Source organism: Choloepus didactylus, chromosome 19 (assembly GCF_015220235.1).
Source record: "Choloepus didactylus isolate mChoDid1 chromosome 19, mChoDid1.pri, whole genome shotgun sequence".
NCBI classification, from domain to species: Eukaryota; Metazoa; Chordata; class Mammalia; order Pilosa; family Megalonychidae; genus Choloepus; species Choloepus didactylus.
In genome coordinates this window covers 29,927,746-29,955,112 of record NC_051325.1, presented here as the reverse complement: position 1 = coordinate 29,955,112, position 27,367 = coordinate 29,927,746, and the positions used below count along the sequence as shown (strand labels likewise).

Sequence of the window (27,367 nt, the reverse complement as noted above, 5' to 3'; positions counted from 1 at the left end):
ATACATTTATTATGTACAAAAGTTCCTGTTAAATAAAATGTATTCTTATTTATTCTTGTATTTGTAAGTTCTCTAATAGGTATAATATAAATTGTAATATGAAAGAAAAGCCTAAGTCCTGAGTATCCAAAGAAGAGAGGCTCATGGACAATTTTGGGAATTACAAAAGGCTTTGATGAAGTTTTAGGTCATTGGTACAATTGTGACTAGAAGACAGAGCAAGGGAAAGAGTGTCATTTCCTGTGGAGATGGGGGTTAAAGAGCTTCAGGGAGACTGGATGGGTGGGGAAAGGAGATAGAGTTCCTGTGATCCAGGTAAGGGCAGGTAAACTGCAAATAGGTTACCCTGGTTGAGCTGAGAACAACCTTGTCAGTACCATAGAATCACCTGGGGAACTTTAAATACTCAAAAGCATCATAATCTCTGGGGGCAGGGGCACAAGCATCAGTAATATTTTTTTAAGGTCCCAAGGTGATTCCAATACACAGCCACGGTTTTTAAACACTGTAAACACTGTGCTAGGCAAACCAGAGGCCAGATTCGATATATAAAAGTGTACTAGACTGGACTGAAGGTTTGTGGGACTCAGTGAGAACCGTAACAGAGAGCAATTAGCTCCAAGAGCTTCAAAAGACAGATCAACAGGGGCTCTAGGACAGAATTGAAGATCAAGGGTCAGGGGACTAGAAATGGATCCGAAGTCGTGGAGACAAACACATATCCTGGGATGGATTTCACAATCCAGAACCGGGCAGCTGAATGGGGTCTAGAAGCTGGGGACGAGGGTGTGGGGTATTAAAAAGTAGTTTCTGTACATGCTGTCCACTTGTGGGGACTTGGTCAAGATGCTTTTAGATGAGGCAATGATGCAGTCGCTGCCTTTCTCCTCAGCTCTGTTCCTGTATGGACCTGTTTTCAGAGGTGAGTGAGCCTAAACTCAGGGAAGAGTGAGGCGTATTTGAGGAATACCAAGTAATCCATTTTGTTTGCAGTGTCTCAGGGGCTTTGGGGAGTCCTGGGAAATATGCCTGCCTGGACTGAAGTGGGAAGATACATTCTTGAATATTTGTGTGTCATTGGATAACCAATAGAAAACTCTTAGGGTACCAGTAGCAATGAGTCTTATAAATTGGATTTTGACAAGATAGGAGGCAAGGAGACATTTAGGTGACCTGGATAATTATAACAGCCAAGGGGAGGGAGAAGGAGGGCCAGAACTAAAGTGGGGGCAGATGGAATGAATTTCTGCTCCAAACATTAGTTTCCTCATCTGTTGTAGTTTACAGAGCAATTAGATTCTTTGGTGCCTTTAAATTTTAACATTTTATCATTTGATCTATCATAGGCAAAGTTAAGCTAGCATCCAATATCAAGACTCACTTAAAAAATTATATTTGTTAAATGTGGGTGGATTTTGCAGACCACTACCTCTCCCTGAGGGAATAATCACATGCGTTTGCCCCCTTTGATCAGTTCTTGTTCAGGCAGTTCTTAGATGGACGGCTTTAACTGACAGGAGAATCCTGCTGACCAGAAGCTTGGGGCAGAAAGGCATTTTTGTGTAACAGGTACAGAGTTTCTGTTTAGGGTGATGAAAATGTTTTTGATATAGATAGTGGTGATGATTATACAATGTTGTGAATGTACCTAATGCCACTGAACTGTAAACTGAAAAATGGTTAAAGTGGTAAATTTTGTTATATACACTTTACCACAATATAAAAATGTTTAAAAAAGCTTGCTTTGAATATCTATTTGGTACAGGATCTAAATTTTCTAAACGGTACAACTCTGCAGTCGATTTGTTCAAACACCACAATTGCATGGAACTTTGAATAGGAAGTGAGATACGGTAGGTTAGTATAGGCTGGAATGAAATAGTGACACATCCTAGAGTAATTTGGGCAGATAATAAAAAATATATTTACAGCCTCCCCCTCCCCAGCCCCGAGGATCTGGGGGAAGGTACGGATGTGTTGGACATCCTCACCTGGACTGGTGTTGATGTAGTCACAAACATTGGGACTGGCGGTTTGATGTGCTGAGCCCTCGAGCATGGGACTTGCCCTTAAGAAGCCCATTACCACAAAGGAGAGTCTAAAGTTGTATGTAATGGTGCCTGAGAGTCTCCCCCTGAGTACCTCTTTGTTGCTCAAATGTGGTCCTCTCTCTCTCTAACTGAGCCATCTCGACAGGTGAACTCGCTGCCCTCCCCTCTACGTGGGACCCGACTCCCAGGGGTGTAAATCTCCCTGGCAACGCAGAGTATGACTCCTGGGGATGAATGTGGACCCGGCATCGTGGGACTGAGAGTATCTTCTTGACCAAAAGGGGGATGCAAAATGAGACGAAATAGTTTCAGTGGCTGAGAGATTCCAAATGGGGTCGAGAGGTCACTCTGGTGGACATTCTTATGCACTATATAGATAACACCTCTTAGGCTTTGTATTGGAATGGCTAGAAGTAAATACCTGAAACTACCAAACTCCAACCCAGCAGTCTGGACTCCTGAAGGCAATTATATAATAATGTAGATTACAAGGGGTGACAGTGTGATTGTGAAGACCTTGTGGATCACACCCACTTTATCTAGTGTATGGATGAGTGGAGGAATGGGGATAAAAACTAAAGGACAAATGGGGTGGGATGGGGGGATGATTTGGGTGTTCTTTTTTCACTTTTGTTTTTTATTCTTGTTCTGGTTCTTTCTGATGTAAGGAAAATGTTCAGAGATAGATTGTGGTGATGAACGCATAACTATGTTATACTGTGGACAGTGGATTGTATATCATGGATGATTGTATGGTGTGTGAATGTATTTCAATAAAACTGAATTTAATAAAAAAAAAAAAAAGCTTGTTTTGAAAAAAGTTACAGTTCCTAAATAATGTAGATAGATGGACTTTCTAAACCACTACCTCTTGCTGAACTGGATAATCACATACATTTTCCACCTTTGATCGGAATTGGTCAGTCCAAGGTTCTTAGATGGATGGCTTTAATTGGATGACCAGTGAATTTATTCAAACAACTGGAAGTACAGTTGAATAAATAGCATTTCAGTCAAACAGTACTGGATTATTGTTTCATTGAACAAGCAGGGTGATCTAGCTAAATCCATAAATCAGTTGTGTGGGTCTTATGTCAGAATAAATGACTACAGGGAACATTCATTGTAAATATTTGCACTCCCAGCTTTTCCTAAAGCATTAATGATAACAAATCAAGTCTTTTCACAGTGTAGAATTGTACAGTCAAGAATTTAAAATCTTAAAACGTAAAAGATTTTAGCCTTTTCTAATTCAGTTTTACTTGTAGAGATGTGCTTTTTAAGGTCGATATTAAATAATGCCTGCAGGTAATTAGAGGTGGAGAGTGAAGCCCTGCTCCCGGCAGGGAGGAGAAGCTGGCCCCAGCTCAAGGCTTTTTCTCAGATTTATACCTCACTTGTGTATGAAGACATAGACTTAGTGTGTAGGTCAAATTAAGTTTGTTTTCTAAAAATAAAATCTGAATCTATTGAAATCAAATCTAACTAGATTTTTAGGGAAACAAAATGTAAACAGTGTGGTTTATTTCCCTCTGGCTGTGGGGATATGGAAACTTATCTAAAAGGGCTTTTTGAGCTGTGGTCTCTGAGTCTGGTTTAAAAAAACAATAACCCTCTCCTTTTCATGCCATGTGCATAAGGGTAGAAGATGCTTGCTTGAGTTTTGCCTCATATTTTAGAGCAAATTTGGGACCCATGACGATGAGAGAAATGAGAGAAAGAATTAGGTTTATGGTGAAGGATGTTTCTCCCCTCAGTGTGTGGGTTTTGACACAAGCGGCAGAAAGCTTGAGGGAGCCTGTGTTGTTAAAACATGTCAGTAGCTGCACGAAAGGACTCACTGTCTTGCAGATTCTATTGTGTCGTGAGTCAAAGTCACAGAGGCAGGATGATGGCATAGGAAGGCCCTGCAATGGGAGTCCAGAGTCTTGGGTTCGAGTCCTTGTCTTGCTTCTCTTTAGCCATGGGAGCTGTATGAACAAGTCACTCAGACTCTGCCAGCCTGAGCCACCTCCTGGTGTTGTGTTGGTCGCAAAAGAAAGCAGTGAGACTATGTAATTTCCATATTTCTATAAATGATTAAAGCACTTTGATCAACAGCCCCCTTTGTATGAAGAAATAAATCTCACTAGGGTCACTGTAATAGAAGTTCAACTTCATTTTATCTTAACGCATTGCTACTGAGAACCACTGGCAGGCCTCTGTTACACCCAATAGGAATTAAACAATAAATCCACGTCAAGATCCTTCCCTGTAAGGTAATAATATAGCTCAGATTGACTTGAAGTAATCAGAGGACGATATAAGATGTAATCTAATTGATTTCCAATATGCATGGTACTAGAGCTTCTCAAACTGGAGTCTAAGGACAGGCTGTGAACCCTAGGAGCATTTTTGTTTTTCAATTTTGTGTTTTCATTTCAATGCTAATTGGACCTTAAGCTTATAAATATAAAATTCTTATCTGGTGAAAATTCTCATCTGCAAAACATTTTCATAGAATAAGTATTTGAATTGTCAAGCCAGGGTTTCTCAGATTAGGTCCTTGGACATGTTTTATGGGATTTAAAGTATTTTAGTTTTTCCTTTTGGAGGGGTCCATGAAATTCTGCCATTGAGAAACACTTGATGTATCAGCTGCTTTTACTCTGTAACAAACCACCCTGAAACTTAGTGGCTTAAAAACAGTATTCATTTATTCATTTTGAAATTCCATGGGTGGGCAGTTTGGGCTGGGATATGGTGGGAGGTCTTCTGGTCTTGGTTGGGCTCACCCACGTGTCTGGCGTCAGCTGCTGGGCCTCTAGGACTGGCTGGTGTAGGATGCCCTCAGCAGATGACTCGACACTGTCTCACATTCTCCAGCAACTGAGCAGAGCTTGTTTGCATAATGTGGCAGGTTTCCTAGAGAACAAGTGGAAGCCTGCAAGCCCTTTTGAGATCTAGGCTCGGAAGTGGCAGGCTGTCACTTCTCTCACATTTTATGGGTGAAAGCAAGTAACAAGGCCTATTCAGATTCAAGGGGTGGGGAAATAAACACTCCATTGCAGGTGATGGGAGGAGCTGAAATGTCACATTTCAAGGAAATGATGATAGTTAGGGAAATAATTGCAGCCATTCTGGCAAACAATCAGCCAAGCCTGAATGTAGGGATGAAAGTGTGGTGCCTCAGGGCTGCCTGGTGAAGTGTGATGGGTGGGGTAGGGTGGGGTGGGGTGGAGTGGGGTAGAGAGGCAGGGGAGGATTTATGGTCTGTGGCCTGGACTCTGCTTCCTTTGCCTTTATCTAAAGCATCTTTGACTTTACCTGCTTTTATGTTTGACTGCTTTGGTTTGGACAAAGGATTGCATGCATAAAATGTTATCAATCAATAGTCTAACAGTGGATGTTATAAGAAGATGGAAAGATGAGAACTCCCTGTGAGTAGAAGTTTTGGTGGGCAGGGCAGACTTCTGGAACAGCATGATTTGAGCAGGAACAGGGATGAAGAGAGGGGACAGATCTCTGTGGGATCTTTTGGTACCCCTTGAATTGCCTGGCATACCATCTTGAAGATACCAGATCCTCAATAAAGTTTTGTAAGCCTATGAATGGATGGATAAATGAGCAACAGCATCATGGGATCTCACTATATTTTCCTATAGATTAACTCCACTGGAATTAAGCCCACAATTAGTTGTCTAAAGAGGCACTTAGGAAAAAAACCCCAGAAATCAATGGTCTCAGAGATGTACAGAAAGCTGAAAAGAAGGAAACATAACAGGGCCATAAAGTAGTAAGTTTGTACAACTATATTTTTAAGTAATCTTTATATATATATATATATTAATTTCCTGGGTACACCTAGTAAAACTGCAGCTACAGAAAGAAAGAAAAAGAGGCTAGAAATGCTCAGCAATGCAGAGAACATTGTTTTCTGTACTCTTGTTTTATAACCCAGGATTCTTCATTTTAAATATCTTTATTAGTTCAGTTTTCAGCCAGGTTTGACATTGGAAACAACCTAAACAGACTTGATTTGCGTGACTTTGAAAATGTGTATTGAACCCAAGCTAGCTAATATTTTTCTTTAGTTCTGGTTTCAAATGGGGAAATATGCTTAATTATAGCTTGCATCATCACTTGGAAATTGTACCATTTATATGTTGATATAATTTGCCTGAATGTAAAAGGGGGACTATGTATAGGTAAGGGGACATATGTAAATGGATCCAAAGTATGTTTGGCAAGGCAGAAAAGGCAAAAGGAAAAGGGGAAAATCACATTATCTGCCAACACTTAGGGGCCACATGCCAAATGCTGCCTTTGCTTCCTCCAAATCTGTAGGCATGTTTGGTCTTCCAGCCTCTTACATAAAACTCTCTTTAAGTTTAGTCTCTAAAATTTTAGGGAGAAAACGGGAAAGACTTTGAGTGACTTCAGCATAATTTTTTCTGGGAAAACAGTATTTGAGTGTATGGTTCTTTCTTCAGCATGCATTTTAAGTGGCAATTGAACTTAATTTTAGATTTAAATATTTCAGGATAAATGTGGGTAAAATTTCTACAGATTTTGACCTACAGGTTAATTGAGGAATTGTTTCCGTTCTCAAGTCAAAGATTCACATCAAAGTAGCCAACTGTATCAGGTAGCTATGGCCACAATGATGCTGTAAAATGAAAGACTCCAAACTCAGTGACTTAATTAAGTTTCTCATAAAACTTTGGATCAACTGAGCATCTACTGATCTAGGCTTGGTATTATTTAGACGGCTGTGCTCCCAGTTTCAGGTCCTGCTGGGCTTAGATATGACAGCTCTGCTTCTGAATATTTATCCTGGGGCACAAGCCAAAGGGGAAGCAACGGTACAAAAGAGCAAGTGGAAATGAATGAGGCTGCTCAAGGTATAGACCCAGAAATGGCACTTTGGCACTTCTGATCACTTGCTATTGGCCAACATAGGTCACATAGCCAAAGCCAAAGTCAAAATGTAGGGAAATATATTCTGTCCCTTTTTGTGGGAAGAAGTGTAAAGTTGCCTTGGAAAAGTCATGGATTCAGAGGGGGATGAAGGATCAGAAATCATAATGCATGGCGTGGTTCCTGTAATCTCTAGTGCTAACCTAAACCCATCATCGATTTCCAATCAAGGCTATGTCCATCAAGGTACATGTGGTCATATCCATTAAAGGTAATACAAATATTTTCATGGAGTACTCTCCAATATAAGGCTGGATGCAAAGTACATTGGGTGGGAAAGTCAGAGACTAAGTTTTTCATCATTAGCCGTTTGCATTTTTAAACACCACTGCTGGTACTAATATCTTAGTATGAATTTTAACAACTGATCTGTGGTGAGTAAATAATATTAAGGATAATTTACATAAGGTATTTCATTTACTTTTATGCATTTTATAAGGATAGCTATAAAAGATGGCTAAGTATTCTTTATCTGTGTTTATGTATTATTTTGATCATGATCTTCGAATCTGAATATAAGGAACAGAAAAACAAATCTGGACCTTGAAAGAAAAATAAGTAACTCAAATCCAAATTTAGTTGTATTCTAGATTTTGCCCCATCTTCAGAAGGAAATAATTTTACTCTTGACCCCAAACCTACTTAGCTTCTTTCATATGAAGACAGTCAATGGATCACCGAACTTTGGAGGCTGCGTTGCATGACAATTCAACATTAATAATCATTTCCGTCTTCTTGCCACAGATTGATGCCTTGCCAGAAATCGTGGAGGCAGTAGAAGGGAAGGTGGAAGTCTTCCTGGATGGGGGTGTGTGGAAAGGCACTGATGTTCTAAAAGCTCTGGCTCTGGGGGCCAAGGCAGTGTTTGTGGGGAGACCAATCATCTGGGGCTTGGCTGTTCAGGTAATTAGACAAGCAAATAAATTCATAAAACAAAATGACTGGACAGTGAAATAAACACATGAAACAAATCAGACTGATTTACCAAACAGTTCTGCATCTTCTACTTGCTTAGGGGGAGAAAGGTGTCCAAGATATCCTTGAGATATTGAAGGAAGAATTCCGGCTGGCCCTGGCTCTGAGTGGTGAGACCTGTCATCCTCATTTACTACTTTCTTTACTTCCAACAGTCTTTAAGCCAGACTCCTTGGAGCCTAGAGGGTCTATCATATCCCCTTAAGGCCACATGGAAGTTGGGAGAAGAGCTGGGGGAACTGTGCTCCCTCATGTCTGAACTGGCTTAAACTGGAGCAGCTTCACTTTTGCATATTTTACTTACTTTGGCTTTTGGGTATGATTTTGTACCAGAAATAATCATGATAAAAGGATAATGATAGTAATAATAGAACAAATTAACTGAAAACCACTGATTTATTCACATTACATTTTTCAAATATATATTCTATATGCTTTGAGGGTTATAGTAAGAACAGGCAAAATCCTTTCCTTCAAAGAGATTATATTGTGGTCGAGCCATTGAATACCTACATATGTATTTGAGTGAGATTTGTATCAGTTTCCTAGTGGTGCCATAGAAATAAAATACCACAAACTGGGCATCTTACAACAGAAAGCCCCTTTCTCCCAGTTCCGAAGACCGGAAGTCTAAAAGGAAAGTGTTGGCAGGGCCATGTTCCCTCTGAAGGCTTTAGGGGAGAATCTCTCCTTGCCTCTCCCAGTTTCTGGTGGTTCCAGGCTTTCCTTGGCTTGTGGCTGCATAACTCCAATCTCTGCCTCTGTCTTCACATGGCCTTCTTCTCTTCTTTCTGTGTGCCTCTTATAAGGATACTTGCCATTGGATGTGATGCCCACCTGAATAATCCAGTATGATCTCATCCCGAGATCCTTAACTTAATTACATCTGCAAAGACTCTTTTTCCAAATAAAATGACACTTACAGTTTCTTCTGCAAAGATCCTTTTTCCAAATAAAATTACATTCACAGGTTCTAGGGTTAGGACATGGACATGTCTTTGGGGGGGCACTATTCAACCCACTCTAAATACTCAGCATATATTTGTAGACTGCTTACTAAATGCAGGACCCTTTTCTAGGTGGTATAAGTGAGATGAAGACTGTGGAAGAGTGTTCACCCTTAAGGTACTCATGCTCACCAAAATAGTCCTAGAAGATTGTCATAGATGGGTGCTAATTGACTGCTATAGACCATGCACATGTAGAATTGGATCAAAGTGGGGAAAAAAGGATGCTTCCATGGAAGAACTGAATATGGATATGTACCTTGAAATCTGTGTAGAGTTCAGATAATTTGAGAGAGAGGAAAAGTCCATTCCAGGTAAAGAAAATGTGATACGGCAATGTAGAAGTAGACACGCAGGACATGTTAATTGTGTTTGATGAGGGTTTCACATATTTGGAATAAAGTAATTAACTTTGTCCTGTTCTATATAGATGAAAGGCACAAATATCTATCTATTGATATAGACTTAATTAAATGCATGAAAATTCTGATTTTCTTTGTAGAAAGACCAGTCTCTCTGGGATGTGGAAAATTGATAGGAGGGAAGGGGATGTACGATTGGCATTAGGGAGACCCATTCCAGTAAGAGATACTGGCCTAATGCAGAGTAGAAATGGAGGTAGAAAGAAATATATACTGGTCACCCATGTAATAATGAACATAGGGTCCACAGGAGCTAGTGACAGTTTTGGAGATGTGGGGGAGGATGGAAGGGTTGCTGCTTAGGTTTATGGCCTGGTGAACTGAGAGAAAGGTAGAGCCTTCCACTGAGCTACAAACCTCTGGAGAGAAGTGAGTTTGCAGGGGAAGAGGATGGAATCATTTTGGGATGTATTAAATTTGACTTCCACACTTATGCCTCCAGTGCAGAGCACTCTCTGAATTCTAGACACGGATCCCCAGGTGGGTATTCAACATGTCCACTGGGATGTCTAAGAGGCATTTCAAACTCCGTCTGTCCCAAACTAAACTGCTAGTTTTCTTCACCAAACCTGCTCCACCTGCATTCTCACCAATCTCAGTTCATGTTAATACTATCATTCCAATTGCTCAGGCCAAAAATCTTGTCATCCTTTATACCTCTTTTTTCTCAGACTTTGACATCCGTGGGGGTTCCATCTTCAAAACATAACCAGAATACGACCTTTTTCATTACCTCCACTGCCACTGCCCAGACTGGAACTATCATCCTCTATTTTCATTTTAGATCCCTGTGTAGGCTCCCAGCTATTTTGCCTGTCTGTCCTTGAACCCATCTCCCCCCAAGTCAATTCTCAACACAGCCGCCAGAAGGATCTTTCTAAACATTAATTCACATCGTTACACTCCTCTGATAAAATACCCTCCAGTGGGTTCCAGTTTACTCAGAGAAAATGCCAAAGTCCTTAGCAAGGCTTATAAGACCTTATATGGTGTTCCGGTGTGCTAACGCGGTCATTATACAAAATACCAGAAACGGATTGGCTTTTATAAAGGGGGTTTATTTGGTTACAAAGTTATAGTCTGAAGGCTATGGAAATGTCCAAATGAAGCCATCAACACAAGTATACCTTCACCAAAGGGAGGCCAATGGCATCCGGAAAACTTCTGTTAGCTGGGAAGGCACATGGCTGGGGTCTGCTGATCCCAGGTAGTGTTCCAGCTCCACTCTCAGCTCCTATGCGATCTTCAAAGTGTCTCTCTTGGCTGCAGCACCGAGCTCCTTCTGTTTGTAAGCTCTTTTTTATGACTCCAGTGATTAAATCAAGACCCATGTTGAAAGGGTGGGGCCACACCTCCGTGGAAATAACCTGATCAAAGGTGTTACCCACAGTTGGATGGGTCACATCTCCATGGAAACAACCTAATCCAAAGATTCCAACCTAATCAAGACTAAATACATCTGCCACTACAAGATTGTATCAAAGAACATGGCATTTTGGGGGACTTAATACATCCAAACCGGCACACATGGTTTGACCCCCATTACCTCTGTAGGGTCAACTCCTGTCACCCTCACTTATTCCACCCCAGCCAAACTTGCCTCCGTGTTGTTCCTTGACTGTGCCAGGCATGTTTCAGCCTTAGGGATTTTGCATTGGCTGTTCCTCTGCCTGGAATATTCTTCTCCCAGATAACTGCATGGCTTACTCCTTCATGTCCTTCAAGTCTTCACTTAAATCTTACTCTCCCAAAGGAGCCCACCCTGACCACCTGTTTAAATTGCAATCCTTCCTCACCCATTCGCTCACAATTTCAGTTTTCATTCTCTGTTCTTATTCATTCTCTTTCCATAGATCTTACCTTCTATACATCACCTAGTATATAATTTACTTTTTAAATGAGATGCTTTATGTATTATCTGTTTACCCTCATGAATGTAAGAACCCCGAGGCAGGGATCTTTGTTTTCACTGCAGTATACCCTCTGCCTAGAGCAGTGCCTGACACACAAAAAACACTCAATGGATGAAAGAATGAATAAATTAAGTGCCATTCAAAACTGATCCAAATGGACCCCTAGAGAAAAGACCCTGAGTTGATTATAAACTGCCCCATTTTTGAAGGTAAGGAGGGTTTCCTTTCCTGCCATCTGAATGATCCGGATTGTCTGCATAGATAGAATTCCTGAGATAACTGTCTACTTAGCACTGGGCTGGGTTCCTACAGAAAGAGCCTTAGTGAGAAGAATGCCATTCTGTGAATCCTCACCATGCATTTTAATTTGCTACAGACATAACCTAAAAGAGACCTTTCAGTCACTGAATCTCTATTAAATGTGGCAGAAAGAATACACTCTTTGTGTTAATAAAAATATGTGTCAGTCATTTTGTGTTAAGGACTATTTAGGTAATAAAAATGGTCTCATGCCACATAAGATTTGGCAAGCCTTCCTTGAATCATAAACCTTACATTTGTCAAGTTTAACATTCCTTGGGACAACGATTACCTGCCTGATTATTATTGCATTCATTTTATATTAAATGTATGCATTATTTTTTTCAGGGTGCCAGAATGTGAAAGTCATCGACAAGACATTGGTGAGGAAAAATCCTTTGGCCGTTTCCAAGATCTGACAGTGCACAATATTTTTCCATCTGTATTATTTTTTTTTTCAGCGTGTATTACTTGACAAAGAGACACTGTGCAGAGGGTGACCACAGTCTGTAATTCCCCACTTCAATACAAAGGGTGTCGTTCTTCTCTGACCAAATAGCAATCCCCTTTAGTTCATTGCTTTTAACTTTTCAATGGGTGTCCTAGGAACCTTTTAGAAAGAAATGGACTTGCATCCTGGAAATATATTAACTGTTAAAAAGAAAACATTGAAAATGTGTTTAGACAGCGTCATCCCCGGCAGGCGAAAGTGCTGAGAAACAGAAGATATCCTTTGGTAAAATTGGAGGTAGCCAAAGTTAAGGTATAAAGATAATGGATGAGTAGAAAAATAGGGGAAGGAAACAAACAGACAAACAGACAAAGGCATCCAGTGTTCTTTTTTACTTTAATTGCTCTTTTTCACTTTAATTATTATTCTTGTTATTTTTGTGTGTATGGTAATGAAGGTGTCAGGGATTGATTTTGGTGATGAATGTACAACTATGTAATGGTACTGTGAACAATCGAATGTACGATTTGTTTTCTATGACTGCATGGTATGTGAATATATCTCAATAAAATGAATATTAAAAAAAAAATAAAGATAATGACCTCACTGTTTATTAACCTGCATTGTGTTTAGATATCCTTACAAAAGTGGTTCTTAAATTGGAAGCTGGAGTCAAAATGTTGGAAATGCCTGAAGAAACAGGAGCTTTGAATTCACTACTGAGAAAGCAGCACTTGACAGCACTGGGATGAGTGGTTGTTATTTGTGATTTTGTAAATACCTTGTGATTTTTAATACCTGAGCCTATGCTATTTCTCTGAATGTAGATTTCCACTCACATCTTCAGTGTCAGAATATACCTGAATGTTTTATGATAGATATTACTTCTTAATCAGAAATGAACTAATTTCAAAAACATTATATTTGGTCCATTTGTAGCTATATGGACTTCAGCTGCTTTTATCTCTGCACCCTAATTATCTCCCTTTCTCCTCACAAACACCCCATTACTTCTCTTATTTCTCCTCTTCCCCTTTGCTTACTCTTTTCCTTCTTTCCCATTTATAGTCACATGTAGGGCAGCCTACGTAATTTGTGGGGCCTAGACCAAAATGAAAATTTGAGGCTCCTTGTTCAAAAGACAAGAGAAAATCTTTTTCCTTCTGCAGTTTCTCTCTTGACCTGTCATGGTGTTTATGATTTGCTATTTCATATCACATGCCCTCGGGCACAGGAGTAATCAGGTTGAGGGACTACACACAGGGCCAGGACAGACACTCCCAGGTCCCCGGAACCTTGCCCTGCAACTTGGTGCATAGAATGCATTTTCTCAACCCCGACCCTCTGTGGGCTCACACCCAGGCCCCTCCAGGGGTAAACGGTGCAGGGGCAGTGGGAGGGGAGCAAGCAGCAGAGAACCCATCCAGGGAAGGTGGGAACCACATATGAGCTGATGCTCCATGCCCCAAACACATGTTCCATTGTCCCATCGGACTTCACTTACAAAAGAGATTCAAAGATAAAATTATTAAGAAATTCAAGAAAATGACAGCAGAGCATTAAATGTCAAGCCTGGGGCCCCCTTCTGCGTGTGGGGTCCTGTGAGGCTGCACAGATTGCACCCATGAAGCTTACAGGACTTCTAGATACATTCCCAATCAGGCAGTTGACAGAATGAAGGTGAACTTGTTAAGCAAAGTAATTTCTGAAGTAGATTTTTCACTATCTCTCTGTTGTTCAACTACTTTGAGATATTGAATAAAACAAGTTAGACAATAACTCTCTTAAAATATGATGTTCATTGAACTCTCTTGTTTTAGATGCTAGGACATCCCTAAATACAAACACAGATACCAACATAGATCTTTCTTTCTGAAATTTTATCTAAGTCTGATAAAGAAGAATCAATGTGATAAAAAGGAATAGTTACTCCATAATATTTTTCTCCAAATGCAAAGAGATCACACTATCATCATATCATGTGTTGTTTTATGCCTTTTCAATCAATATTAATCAATTAATAGGTATAAATGAATGCCTCCTTGATTCCCCAGAAGGATTCATAAATGTTTTGCTAATTGGCACAGAATGTTCATTTTTGCTGCATCAGGGTATGGTGATTGAGTGGTGCTTTGTTATAACTTCCCTAGAAAATGGAGATCCACAAATCTGTTTTGTGTAGTAATTTTTTTTGCAATTTTTTGAAATTAGGGATAAGCAGTCTTAATTTGTGAATTTCTGAGCCATGCACACTTCCTTGAATGTAGACTTACATTTACTTTTTCAGAGTTGGAATATATCTGAATACTTTATGATATATATTACTTTCATAATCAGAGAACATTTGTAACAATACTAAAACCAAAACTATTTAATGGTTAAAACAGGGATGAGGTGTATGGGTTGCACATCCCTTTCTGGGCATTTTGTCACTTGAACTGGATAGGAGTTCTTTGAGAAAACCAACTGACTTCCCTGCTCCCGAAATTTTTTTAAAATATTGGGGGTGAAGTGGGGAATGGGTGGTTTAATACATGCCAAGTCTGCTTTTCTTGTGTGTTATTTAATGTCCATAGTGCTGGAGAGCAATGATTCTCAAACACAATGGTGCATCAGAATCTCTTGGAGGGCTTGTTAAAACACAGATTCCTGGGCATCACCCTCCTAGATTCCACTTCGAAGACAGGCCTGAGAATCTGCATTTCTAACATTCCTAGATCATGCTGGTCTGGGCACCACTCTTTGAGAACCACTGGTCTAGTCTAGAGCAAGGAGTATCAAGTCATTTTTGCTAAGGAGATACTGGAATGAGGCATCAGTTGGGTATGGGCATAGGTAGATGCCTTTCCCCACAAGGTCAGCTGCTCTTTCTCACCAACTGATTTTTTTAAATTAAATTCAGTTTTATTGAGATATATTCACATACCACACAATCATCCATGGTGTACAATCAACTGTTCACAGTACCATCATATAGTTATACATTCATCACCCCAAACTATTTTTGAACATTTTCCTTACACCAGAAAGAATCGGAATAAGAATAAAAAATAAAAGTAGAATAGAACACTTAAATCATCCCCCTCTCCCAATCCCACCCTATTTTTCATTTAGTTTTTGTCCTCATTTTTCTACTCATCCAGCCATACACTGGATAAAGGGAGTGCAATCCACAAGGTTTTCACAATCACACTGTCACCCCTTGTAGGCTACATTGTTATACAATCGTCTTCAAGAGTCAAGGCTACTGGGTTGGAGTTTGGTAGTTTTGGTTACTTACTTCTAGCTATTCCAATCATTAAAACCTAAAAAGTGTTATCTATATAGTGTGCAAGAATGTCCGCCAGAGTGACCTCTCAACTCCATTTGAAATCTCTCAGCCACTGAAGCTTTGTTTCATTTTCACCAACTGATTTAAAAAAAAAAAAAAGATTTCTTATTGAGGAATAAAATGCACACAGCAAACTATGAAAAGTGCTAAAATCTTAGGTGTACAGTTGGATAAATTTTACATATATGCCCATGTGACCACCTCCCAGATCAAGATCTAGAACATGTCCATTGTCCCCAAAAGAAATCCCTTTGCCAGAAGTAAACCAATTCTCACAACTAGCACCATGGATTAACTTTTACCCAATCTTGAATTTCATAAAAATGGAATCATACACTATGTACTTTTGTGCTTTACTTCTGCTGAACATATGTGATATTCCTTCATGTTCTTGCGGATATCAGTAGTTTGTTCTGTCCTTTCCTCTGTAGTAATCCACTGTAAGAATATGGCATAATTTATCTATCTGTCCTTCATTATTAGAGGTTTGAGTTCTTACCCGTTTTTCTGTTGGAAACTTATACCAACTGATTTTTGTAAAAATGCAAATTAACTGTTCCTAGAAGAATTTCCAAGAAAAACTAGAAATCTATATTTTCATGTAAAGATTTGAAATGTTGACAAATATTTAACATTTTTGAGCACTGAATAGGTCATGTTAAACATGGTATGGCCCATGTTTGGCCCGTGAGCCACCAGTTCTCAACCCTAGCAAGCTTCTCTTCCTCATAGGTATTTCCCCCGTGACTAAAATCCCTCTTAGGCCAGCCCTACAGTGCTGGTGCCAGTCGACAGAAATTGCTAGAATCTCTTTTGTTTAAGTTTGATTATACTCCAATACCTGGAAGAATGTGGGCGTGAAAAAACTTCCTTCCCTCCACCAGGTGTTGAGAGCCCAGGTTCCCAGACTTGTACGAATGAATTGAATGGTATTGGTGCTTCTTAGCGTGCACTTTGCAAGCTACATTTGTGTCCTTGCCGTGCTATTCACTTACTTGTTTATTTTCCCCAAACATTGGCATTTGTGAAACAGCTTTAGAAGGCTGTGGTGGATTAGAATAGCATGAGAGGAAGTCGTGGCTTGTTCTCAACAGGGAGAAAAGACTTTTCTCTTCATTGTAAAATTCATAATTTATTTACTGTCTGATGGACTGTGTTACATGTCAGTTGCATAGCAACAAAATAAAGTTTGTCTGTTTAAGAAAGTCTGAATGTTTCTCATGATGTAAAGACAGAGGAAGCTTTCTGGACTTACAGTTGCTGCAGTGTCACCTACCAATTACAGAACAACATCAGGATGAGAGTTTATTTTAGATAATATAAATGTTAACTCAAATGATAGAAGGTTATTATTGTGTGTTTAAGGGATGGGTAATCTTATCTGTGTTTTAAAAGATGCAATTTCCTGTCCTTATCCAAATCTAACTTGAGCAATAGATATCTTTTTTCTTCCTTAATATAGTTGCTTATAGTTAGTTGGGAGAAATAAGAAAGGCTAATTTTTATCTAGTTATCTGACAAATTTCTGAACTTAGATAATAAGCAGAGGTTTAACTGAAAACTTTCCAGGCTCTTCTAAAAACCAAGAATCGTGTTACCCTGAATGATGCCAAAACAAGGGCTGGAATTCACTTAGTAATAACTTTGATTTTGTTTGCTCGTTCAATTCAGCATCATTGGGGATAAGACTATGGCTTGGTTTCCTGCCTGTAGTCTCTGGTTAAATCATCTCTCTTTAAAGCTGATTTGTCTTCCATTGCAGTAAGACACCTGGGTCTGTTTCTAACAGTGGAATCTTCTTATTGACAGAGTTTATGGTAAGATCCTTTATTGCGTATATTAGTTAGAGCTTCATTTATAACGTCACTAAATGAGGGCTGAGGCCAGCTCAACTGAAGTGCTGTGTTATGATCATGAAGATCTGAGTAACTAGCCTTTGGATCATTGCTTAACCTTGAGACCCTCAGATTCTGGGCTGTGAGATGAGGACAATGGCATCTGCTGCTCACTGTGCTGTGAGCATGACATGGGCAAAATATGTGAGAATTGTTTTGAATTGTAAATCAACACTAAAATATTCATCATTCAAAGGAAAATCTTATTAACAATAATTATTATCAAAGGAAAGAATATAACAACTCCAATATATAATTTATTTTATAGTGTTTATTTAGCTAGAATAACATTTTTTTTTTGTAAAAATGGTTAAAGAATTCAAGCAATTCAACAAAGTAAAAAAATTACCACCCATTTCACCACCCAGTAATAATTATTATTTATATTAGATAAATACCATTTCAGGAATTCCATATAGTAAAGGGCAAACTAGAGAGATAGATAGAAATGGTTTTACTAAAGGATCATACAATAAATGCCACATTTAAATAAAATATTCAATTTAATTTTACCTGGCATTATTAGAAGATACAATGAAACCTGAAGGAATTCTTAAAATTAAGATAAATACTCCTTTTCAAAAAGAAGTATTATAGCCTAAAGTACTTGTTCAATTTATTTTAAAAATATGAAAAACTTTAAGAAATTGGAGTAATCTTGGTTATATGGTACATACATATTTCAACTTGAGATAGTATCGCTTGACTCACTGCAATTAAAAAAAAATGAAATTAGCATCTTACGCCTATGCTCCCTTTTTCTTCTTTTTTCTCCCAATTTTACTACATGATTATTTTATATTGTCAAGGTATTAAACATTCCATTCTATAACAATAATTCCCCCAATTGTTTAATCTTAGTTTTCAGTTACATGGATCCAGTGCTTACTATAAACTTCATAGTTCTCCATTCTCTGGTTCTTAACTTTGATTCACCTCTTAGTTCCCTAGATTTCAGTGGCAAATTGTATTTTCAAGGATAGCTGTATCCCTTGAGTTTGTGCATATTTAAGAAGCTGCTTGTTGCTTTTATATTTGAATGACACCTTGGAAAAGTATAATGTTTTTGGTTTATACTTTCTTTTCCTAAGTATGTTGTAGACATTTTGGATTGCCATCTGGCATTGAATTTGATGTTCAGAAATCCAAGACCAGCCTGTTTTCCCACCTCTTGATGTCGACTTCTCTCCTGCCCTCAACCTGATGTCTGAAAGATTATTTCTTTATCTTTGAATTTCAATAACTTTAGCTGAGGTAAGGCTAAATATTACATGACTTAATGTTTGAAAACAACTGTGCCTAGCACATTGTGTTTTACTTTTAATATGAATATACAAGAATCAACCTAACTAGCATATGCATTGTATCTATTAGTAGCATATATTTTTACGTCATTGTCCTCTATGTTGCTGTGCTATCTTTACCAATAACGTAGATGATGGTTATTATAAATTGTTGCGGAGTTTTCCCTCTGAAACACACCTCCCGTATAATGATTCCTATTACCCAGACCAGGCTGCTCCATGACAGCTCAGAGATGACAACAATGTTGTAGATCTGTGCTGCTCAAAATGGGGGCCATTAGCTACATGTGGCTGTTGAGCACTTGAAATGTGCATACTGTGACAAAGGAATGGATGTTTGCTTTTATTTAATTTTAATTAATTTAAATCTAAGTAGTCACATGAGGCTACTGGCTACCATATTGGATAGCACAGATCTAGATGTTCTGAACAAACTTAGATATTAAAGCAGCTGAATCTAGTAGGCTCAAGCCTAGTGTACCAACCATGCTACATGGTTATCCTGAGCAAGTCACATTAACTGCCTTTGATCTAGGTCTCCTATTTGAAAAATAAAATATATAGTAGCTCTTACCTCAATTTGTTCCTCACTATTGCACCTCAATTGCAATAATAAATGAAATAAAAAATTTAAGTTTTTCTGTAGAGTAGGCATATCAGTTGCAATGATAAATATGTGTGTGTGTGTATATATATGCATATATATACACATATAAGATTTTAAAATTATTTGGGATGCAAATACCACATTGACATAAAGTAGAATTTTTTTCTTACTAATTCTTTCAGTTATGGTTTATGGGGAACACCCAAAAATATTATCCAAGGTCTCTAGTTCATGGCCCAGTCCATTCAGTGGACACATCATCTTGAGTGAATAATCTTGAATATTAGATTTTATCCTTTAAGTGGGATAGTAATATCACTAATCAATAGGATGAAATAATGAGCAGTGATGTGCTTTCAAATGGTAAGGAATGATGTATGAGCAAGCTAGAACAAAAATAATAGTGTTAAGAATATACAGCATGTAGTACCATAACTGGCATCTTGGAAATCTGAAAAAAATGGCAATGTTTATTAGAGTGACATTGTCAAATATGTCCAGTAGAGTAGATGAAACACTGTATCCTAAATAGCACCTGACAAAAAGAAGGAGGCTTTCTCTTAGGAACCTTGGTACCTCCTTTATCCAGAGCATAAGATTTTTACCATATAAACAAGTAGCATTGCCCAAGTCACAAACACATTTTTGGTTCTGATTTTCCTTTATTTGTTGATGCCATGTTATCTGGTTTTAATATAGTGAGCAAACTGATCAGATTTTTTTGACAACTTATGAATAATAGTAAACAAGAGCTTTGCCCTCCCTAGTAAAAACTTGGTTCTGATTTTCCTTTGTTAGCTGATTTCATAACTGTGTTGTCTAGTTTTAATATTAATGAGCAATATATTTCAGATTTTTGGAGAATTTCTGAATAATGGTAATTTAATAAGGTATGTGTCATGATGGGAACATCTCTGTTTGAAGCAGTGATCTTTTTTTTCTTAAATGCACTTAAAACACTCAGGAAGAAGTTATTTTTAAAAATTCTTCAATCATCTAACTGATTGAAGTTAACATTCACTATTTTTAACAGTCCCAAACACATGCATATCTATGACTGAAAAAAAATGCTTCTCAACAGAAAATATTTGAACAGGTATTAGTAAACTGTGAATCTATAAAAAATATTTAATTTATGAAACTATTAAATATTCATGATTATGGGCAGTGCAGTGCATATGAAAGCCAGAATCCAGAAATTTGAGAAGGGAACCATTGAATCCTCTAGTGTTTTTGTCTACACAACTGCACAAACAATTTGCCTATTTTCCACTATGTTGACCAAATGTTTTGTTGTCACATAAACACAATCTAAATGAAATCCACAGATTTCTCCCAAACCTTATTTTAGCAAAACGTTTCTTGGCTACTCTTAGGCTGGGTCTGTTAACAATTTATCCAGAATCGTTTGATTAGATTCCCACTCTTTTTTTTTTTATTATTAAATTCAGTTTTATTGAAATACATTCACACACCATACAATCATCCATGATATACAATCCACTGTCCACAGTATGATAACATAGTTATGCGTTCATCACCACAATCTATCTCTGAACATTTTCCTTACATAAGAAAGAACCAGAACAAGAATAAAAAATAAAAGTGAAAAAAGAAGACCCAAATCATCCCCCCATCCCACCCCATTTGTCCTTTAGTTTTTATCCCTCCACTCATCCATACACTAGATAAAGGGGGTGTGAGCCACAAGGTCTTCACAATCACACTGTCACCCATTGTAATCTACATTATTATATAATTGTCTTCAGGAGTCCAGACTGCTGGGTTGGAGTTTGGTAGTTTCAGGTATTTACTTCTAGCTATTCCAATACATTAAAGCCTAAGAGGTGTTATCTATATAGTGCGTAAGAATGTCCACCAGAGTGACCTCTCGACTCCATTTGGAATCTCTCAGCCACTGAAACTATTTCATCTCATTTTGCATCCCCCTTTTGGTCAAGAAGATACTCTCAGTCCCACGATGCTGGGTCCACATTCATCCCCAGGAGTCATATCCTGCATTGCCAGGGAGATTTACACCCCTGAGAGTCGGGTCCCACATAGAGGGGAGGGCAGCAAGTTCACCTGTCGAGATGGCTCAGTTAGAGAGAGAGAGAGGGCCACATCTGAGCAACAAAGAGGTACTCAGGGGGAGACTCTTAGGCACCATTACATACAACTTTAGACTTTCCTTTGTGGTAATGAGCTTCATAAGGGCAAGTCCCATGCTCTAGGGCTCAGCACATCAAACCGCCAGTCCCAATGTTTGTGACAACATCAACACCAGTCCAGGTGAGGATGTCCAACACATCCGCACCTTCCCCCAGATCCTCGGGGCTGAGATTCCCACTCTTTTGCCATCTCTTGTCCATCCTCTATTGGGCAGGCAAATGATGGAGAAAATGATGCAAGTGCAGGCAAGTAAACATAGAAAGAAAGATCCCTGGAAAGCAAGATACTCCCCACAGTTGTTGGACCTTTCTCAGAAAGGGGGAGGACTAAAGAGTATGGGGAAGGGTCAGTGCCTCCAATGCCTCTTCACTGGAAATGCCTGTTCCATAGGTTCAGGCATGAGGATCTCTTCCCCCTCTACTAAATGATCTCTCTGCTAATGCTCCTACTTCCAAACTGGCAAACTCCTGACCTTTCTGACTTTTGACTCTTGGTTAAGAATACAGCATAAATCAGGTTTTCTCACTAGTCAAAGCTAATATGAGCCAATATCACTTCCCAGTCTAGATTCATTTATATTTTTGCTTCCATCAAACTAAGGGTTGGGAATAAAATCTAGAAGTAAAGGACTGTTCCTCTTTGCTAAAGCTGCTGAAATGCAATACACCAGAAATGGATTGACTTTTACAGTTCAGGTTTATGAGTTCATAAATTTACAATTCTAAGGCCATGAAAATGTCCCACTTACGGCATCAACAGGATGATACCTTCTCTAAAGAAAGGCTGATGGCATCTGGGATTTCTCTATCATATGGGAAGGCACAAGGCTGTAGTCTGCTGGTCCTCTCCTGGGTTTAGCTTCTGGTTTCTGCAGTTTTCTTCAAAACATCTCTGGACCTCTGTCTTTGGTTCTCTCTTTATCTTCTCTCTTTTATGTTTCTCCCAGGGGCAAACTCTGGATTACAGATCTTAACTTCTCTCAGCTCTCTTCAGAATGTCTCTGTCTTTTATCCTCTCCTAAAGGACTCCAGTAAAGACAATTAAGACCCACCTTGAATGGGTGGGGTCACACCTCCATGAAAACAACCTAATCAAAAGGTCCCACCCAACAACAGGTCTGCCCCCACAAAATTGGATTAAAAGAACATGGCCTTTTATGAGGTATGTAACAGATCCAAACCAGGAAAAGGACCATGTTAGAAAATGTGCATAATTGGACCTTGGCCACACTGGTAAAACCAGTAAAATGAATAATTCTTCCTGTCACCAACTATCACATGATAGCATGTCAATTATGAAACAATATACTGTTTCTTTAAACTTTTAACCAGTTTCATGTGGAGGCTGATAAGGAGTGGAGGTTGGAATTTTATGGACATGCTCTCTAATTTCCTAGAGGATTCCTAGTTGCCATTAGGTATTTCTCTGAGTATCAGGTTTGTGCTATGAGGAATACTAGAGTAAGATCTGTGATCCAAGTTCATGGGTGCCTGACAGTGAGCTCTTTCTGCTACAGCACCCTGCTTCCTTCGTGCTCTTTGGTGCCATCAATATTTATCTTGCAGAGGGCAGATCTATTATCACTAACTGTAATGCTTATTAATCCTTTAGTGCATTAACACAGATGGAGTGCCAGAACAATAGGGAGAGTCCCCCTTAAAGGTCTTCTGTCTACATATGTGGCATTGCTTCCAGTTCTGGTCACACCGAGGGCCTTCAGGGGACAGCAAACAATATGGTAAAGATGCCTGGACACCAAGTGATGCTTGTAGAATGTACTACAGTCTTGGGGTTGATGTCAGGTGATCTTCACTTTCTTAACATGCTGTTAACTAGACTTATGTGTGAACTTACTCAATGTTTTCCTAAGAACAAAATAAAACACCAATAACTAGACATTATGAGGAGATGGTGCTAGAAGCCAGATTTTCATATCCATGAGTGCAGAGAATATGTCTGGTTTGCTTTCTGCTATATCACCAGCTCTTTGCATGAAGAATCATAGTTGCTTGATAAATATTTGTTATTTTAATTGCTGGACATTTGCCAAGGATATTATGGAGTTTTTAAGAACCAACTCTGACATTCTATGCATGGATTCAAATTTGGCAAATACTTAAAGCATTCCATTGGGAACATTTAAATTCAAAATTTTTAGTATAAAATTCTAAGAACATTGACTTCATACGTGAATGTTTTATCATCATAAATTGCTATTGTGAAATTGTGCTTGACTTTCAAAACAGAAATATAAAAGGGGACATGTATGTTAATATTAAGGAGCATAGTTTTCTTGAGTATAGATTTCATCATATAAAATTTCTTTGATTATTTTTTACAGCAAGTCACTATCAAATTGAAACTGACAAGTCATTGAAATTTCACAAAGTTACAGAATTTTCAAGTTGCTTGGAATATTTCAGGTAAATGTGGCCAGATGTTACTCACAGGTATTCTGTGAGCACATCCTGTGGTTCACTCTGAAAAATGGATTCTGTGGCTGTATAAATTAGGTGAAGGTATGTGTCACATCCCAATCATGCAACATTTCCTAAAAAGTTGTGAGTAATTAAAATTCCTGTAGTTATTCTGAGAAAATTATTTTTTATTTAAGCATCAAACTATGTCCAGCTAATATTTCATAATTCAAGATATACATTGTCGGAACAAACAAAACACAACTCTGAGTTGCTCAAGCAAAAAAGAATTTTTTGGATCTCACTAAGCACAGGAAATGTTGAACGACCACGCGTCAAGAGGAGCACAGATGCTCTTCGGGAAACTTGGGACCAGTTGAGAAATGCTGAAAATCCAGCCTCTTTATCTGTGGTTGAGGAAACTGACCCAGACAAATTGTGACTTACCTAAGGTCAGTCAACTAATAGTAGTAGAGCTGTAGATATTGATAAAATTTTAAGAATCAAATAAATGAAGTTTTAATAGTAAGAAATGTAAAAATGTATCTATACAAATCCCTTTGAGAATTTTAAAAATCAGTTTAAACAGCATCTGTAGATTTTAGGTAATTATTATTTCAAAACATTATGAACCATGAAGTGGTTTAATTTTATTTTCCACATTACAATGGTGAAGAACTTTATGAAGCAAGGGAGGTAGTGACTTTTCAAGATCACCAAAAAGGTCAGTAAGAGGAATTCAGCACAGAAGAGTTAGAAGTCAGCTGGCATCATGGAGTCTCAAGCCAAACCAAGATGTTGAAGCTGATATTCTATGAAGCTGCTATTCTCTAACATTTGTGGATACTGATCCCATGAAAATAATCTGGGTCACCTTCTACCTTGTAAGTTATCTTGTACCTGCTATCAAGAGCTGGGCATACTTCCGTATAGAGAACCAACACTGGATACTCAGAATGCACTGAGTAGTCTCACACAAACAACAGAAATAAAGAATCTAATCTTCTATTGTTCTTGAGGTAGTACCAGCCCTACATAATACAGATAATACAACTGTTTATGTGGTATGCTTTGAAATCATCAAGGAGAAGACAGAAGGAAGATTACATTATCCAGGACAACTCAGGAGGATACAGGCTGAGTAAGCTATATCAATGATAATTTGGTACAGCTATGATCAGCAGCCAAATAAAGTGGCATTAAAGCTTCTAACAGGAAAGCAATTTATTATCCAGAGAACAAAGGTGGATAGTGAAGATAAAAGTAGAGAGGGAGACCTGGAAGGTCCCATGTGTAGGGTCATCAGATGCTCTAGTTTTCAAAAACAGTCCTAATTTACACTTGTTCTCCAGCATAATTATTAGCAATGCCAACAATGTCCAATTTACTCTCAAAGTCTCATAATTTTAATGATAAATTTCACAGACGAGGTTGATGGAAAATGATGAACTAAACTTGGGATAGGCTGCAGCTGATCTGGAGTTCCCTTGAATGTTAAAAATTTTAGTACTTGTGGGAACAGTGCAGTATTTTTGAAGAAGCTGGGGGGATGAAAGAAAGGCTGGAACACGGGAAGTGGTCTTTAATATGTTCATAGTCTTTTATCAATAAAGAAAAAGAAGCAAATAAACACAAACCTTCCCTTGCTTGTGTCCAAGACCAAAACATAAAATCCACTTGGAAGCAAGACTTTCTGGGCCACTGTTGAAACTGGTTACTTTCTTCCCTGATAATGTAAGAGTATTGAATACCTAATTGGAATTCATTGTGACATTATGATCCGATGTGCTTTGAAACAGAGTCAGTCCTAGAGAAGGATTGACATCTAATTCTCCTCTCTGCTACTTTCAGGTCAGAATACTCAGTATTGAGAAAGGAAGATAAGGAGAGGAAATGCCTTCCTGCCTATTCTAACTCAGCTGGCCTCTCAAATGGCTCTGGCCATATATGATAATTCTTCACTCTTGTGTCTACTGTTGGGCTTTTCCTGCAGAAGGTCATTGCCTTTGACTCCATCAAACAGCTCTTCTTGAGCCTTATTCTGATGAAGGCTAGTGACAGAGAGAATACACTTGAGCACTTATCACAGGCTGCCACTCTGGTCCTGGCAAGACTAGACTCCAAGATGGAAACAAGAGACTGGAATCCGACCATGAGTATCTGCTCCAGTCAGGTTTCTCTCCAGGGTGAGATCTGGGCCTTATTTGAACACCTGAGACCCTGCTCCTCATCTCTGTGTTTTAGTGATTTAGACAATGTGCCAGTTCGAATGTATTGTGTCCCCCAAACACCATTATCTTTGATGTAATCTTGTGTGGGCAGACGTTATCAGTGTTGATTAGATTTGAGTGCTTCTTTGGAGATGCGCCCCACCCAGCTGTGGGTGATGACCCTAATTGGATTTCCATGGAGTGTTGGCCTACCCACTGGGTGGGCCTTGATCAGTGGAGCCATATAAATGAGCTGACGGGCAGAGGGAACTCAGTGCAGCTGTGAGTGATGTTTTGAAGAGGAGCTACAGCCAAGAGGGACACTTTGAAGAAAGCACAGGAGCTGCAGATGAGAGACAGTTTGAATACAGCCATTGAAGGCAGACTCTTGCTCCGGAGAAGCTGAGAGAGGACAAATATCCCAAGTGCAACTAAGAGTGACATTTTTGAGGAACTGCAGCCTAGAGAGGAACGTCCTGGGAGAAAGCCATTTTGAAACCAGAACTTTGGAGCAGACGCCAGCCAAATGCCTTCCCAGCTAACAGAGGTTTTCCAGACACCGTTGGCCATCCTCCAGTGAAGGTACCCAATTGCTGATGTGTTACCTTGGGACACTTTATGGCCTTAAGACTGTAACTGTGTAACCAAATAAACACCCTTTTATAAAAGCCAATCCATTTCTGGTATTTTGCATCCCAGCAGTATTAGCAAACTAGAACAAGACAATAATTTTCACTATCAGATAATGGGTAAGATAGCAGAACCCAGAAAAATACAGAACAGTGGTTATATGAGATCTTGATCGCTGTTATTTAAAATTCAGAAACTACAGAACATTCCTAACAAGTCTTCCAAGTATGCCCCTTAGAGTGACACTTCTTTAAAATGATCCACATGTCCTAGAATTATCTAGTTAACTCATACATGTAGGTAACATTTCTACAGAGACAAAGACAGACCAAATGTTGAGTTTGGATGAAACACACTGATGAGCAAAGCCAGAAGGAGAATATTTCATATTGATGCATTTAACCTGTAACTATAAAATTACATTTTACATATATTTATTAGGCACTGGGGTTGGATTCAGTGACTGTGCTGTGGGCTATATATCACCACACACTCTCCTCTCCATTTTCCTTCACCTTTTACTAAGGCTTTATTTGAGTGAGCGACCCTCAAAGATGAAAAGATTCCAAATTCAAAAGTGCTAGTTTGTGTGAAATATGGATTACAGAGAGACCAGCTCTCCCTGGGCCATATGTCAGGCACAATTCTCATAGTTTTATGGCTCAACATTGAGGATATATTTGAAGTAGTTTATTCAAAGTGTTTCCTAACAGCTCTCTCTAA

At 38.8% G+C, this 27,367-nt stretch overlaps 1 protein-coding gene and 1 long non-coding RNA gene across 2 annotated transcripts in view; both read left to right on the top strand.

The window, feature by feature from the left end:
* LOC119515256 (hydroxyacid oxidase 1-like) overlaps positions 1 to 12,528 on the top strand; it is a 66,782-nt gene extending 54,254 nt beyond the window's left edge. The window contains 3 exon segments of the mRNA XM_037811133.1: positions 7,755 to 7,913; positions 8,026 to 8,095; positions 11,976 to 12,528. Of these exon segments, the coding sequence (XP_037667061.1) occupies positions 7,755 to 7,913; positions 8,026 to 8,095; positions 11,976 to 12,046 (300 nt within the window). The 3' untranslated portion in view covers positions 12,047 to 12,528.
* An 11,258-nt stretch (positions 12,529 to 23,786) lies between these two features.
* LOC119515353 lies at positions 23,787 to 25,905 on the top strand. The gene is made up of 3 exons (XR_005213005.1): positions 23,787 to 23,906; positions 24,114 to 24,256; positions 25,656 to 25,905. It is a non-coding gene; the product is annotated as an uncharacterized LOC119515353 (long non-coding RNA).
* The last annotated feature ends 1,462 nt before the right edge of the window (positions 25,906 to 27,367 follow it).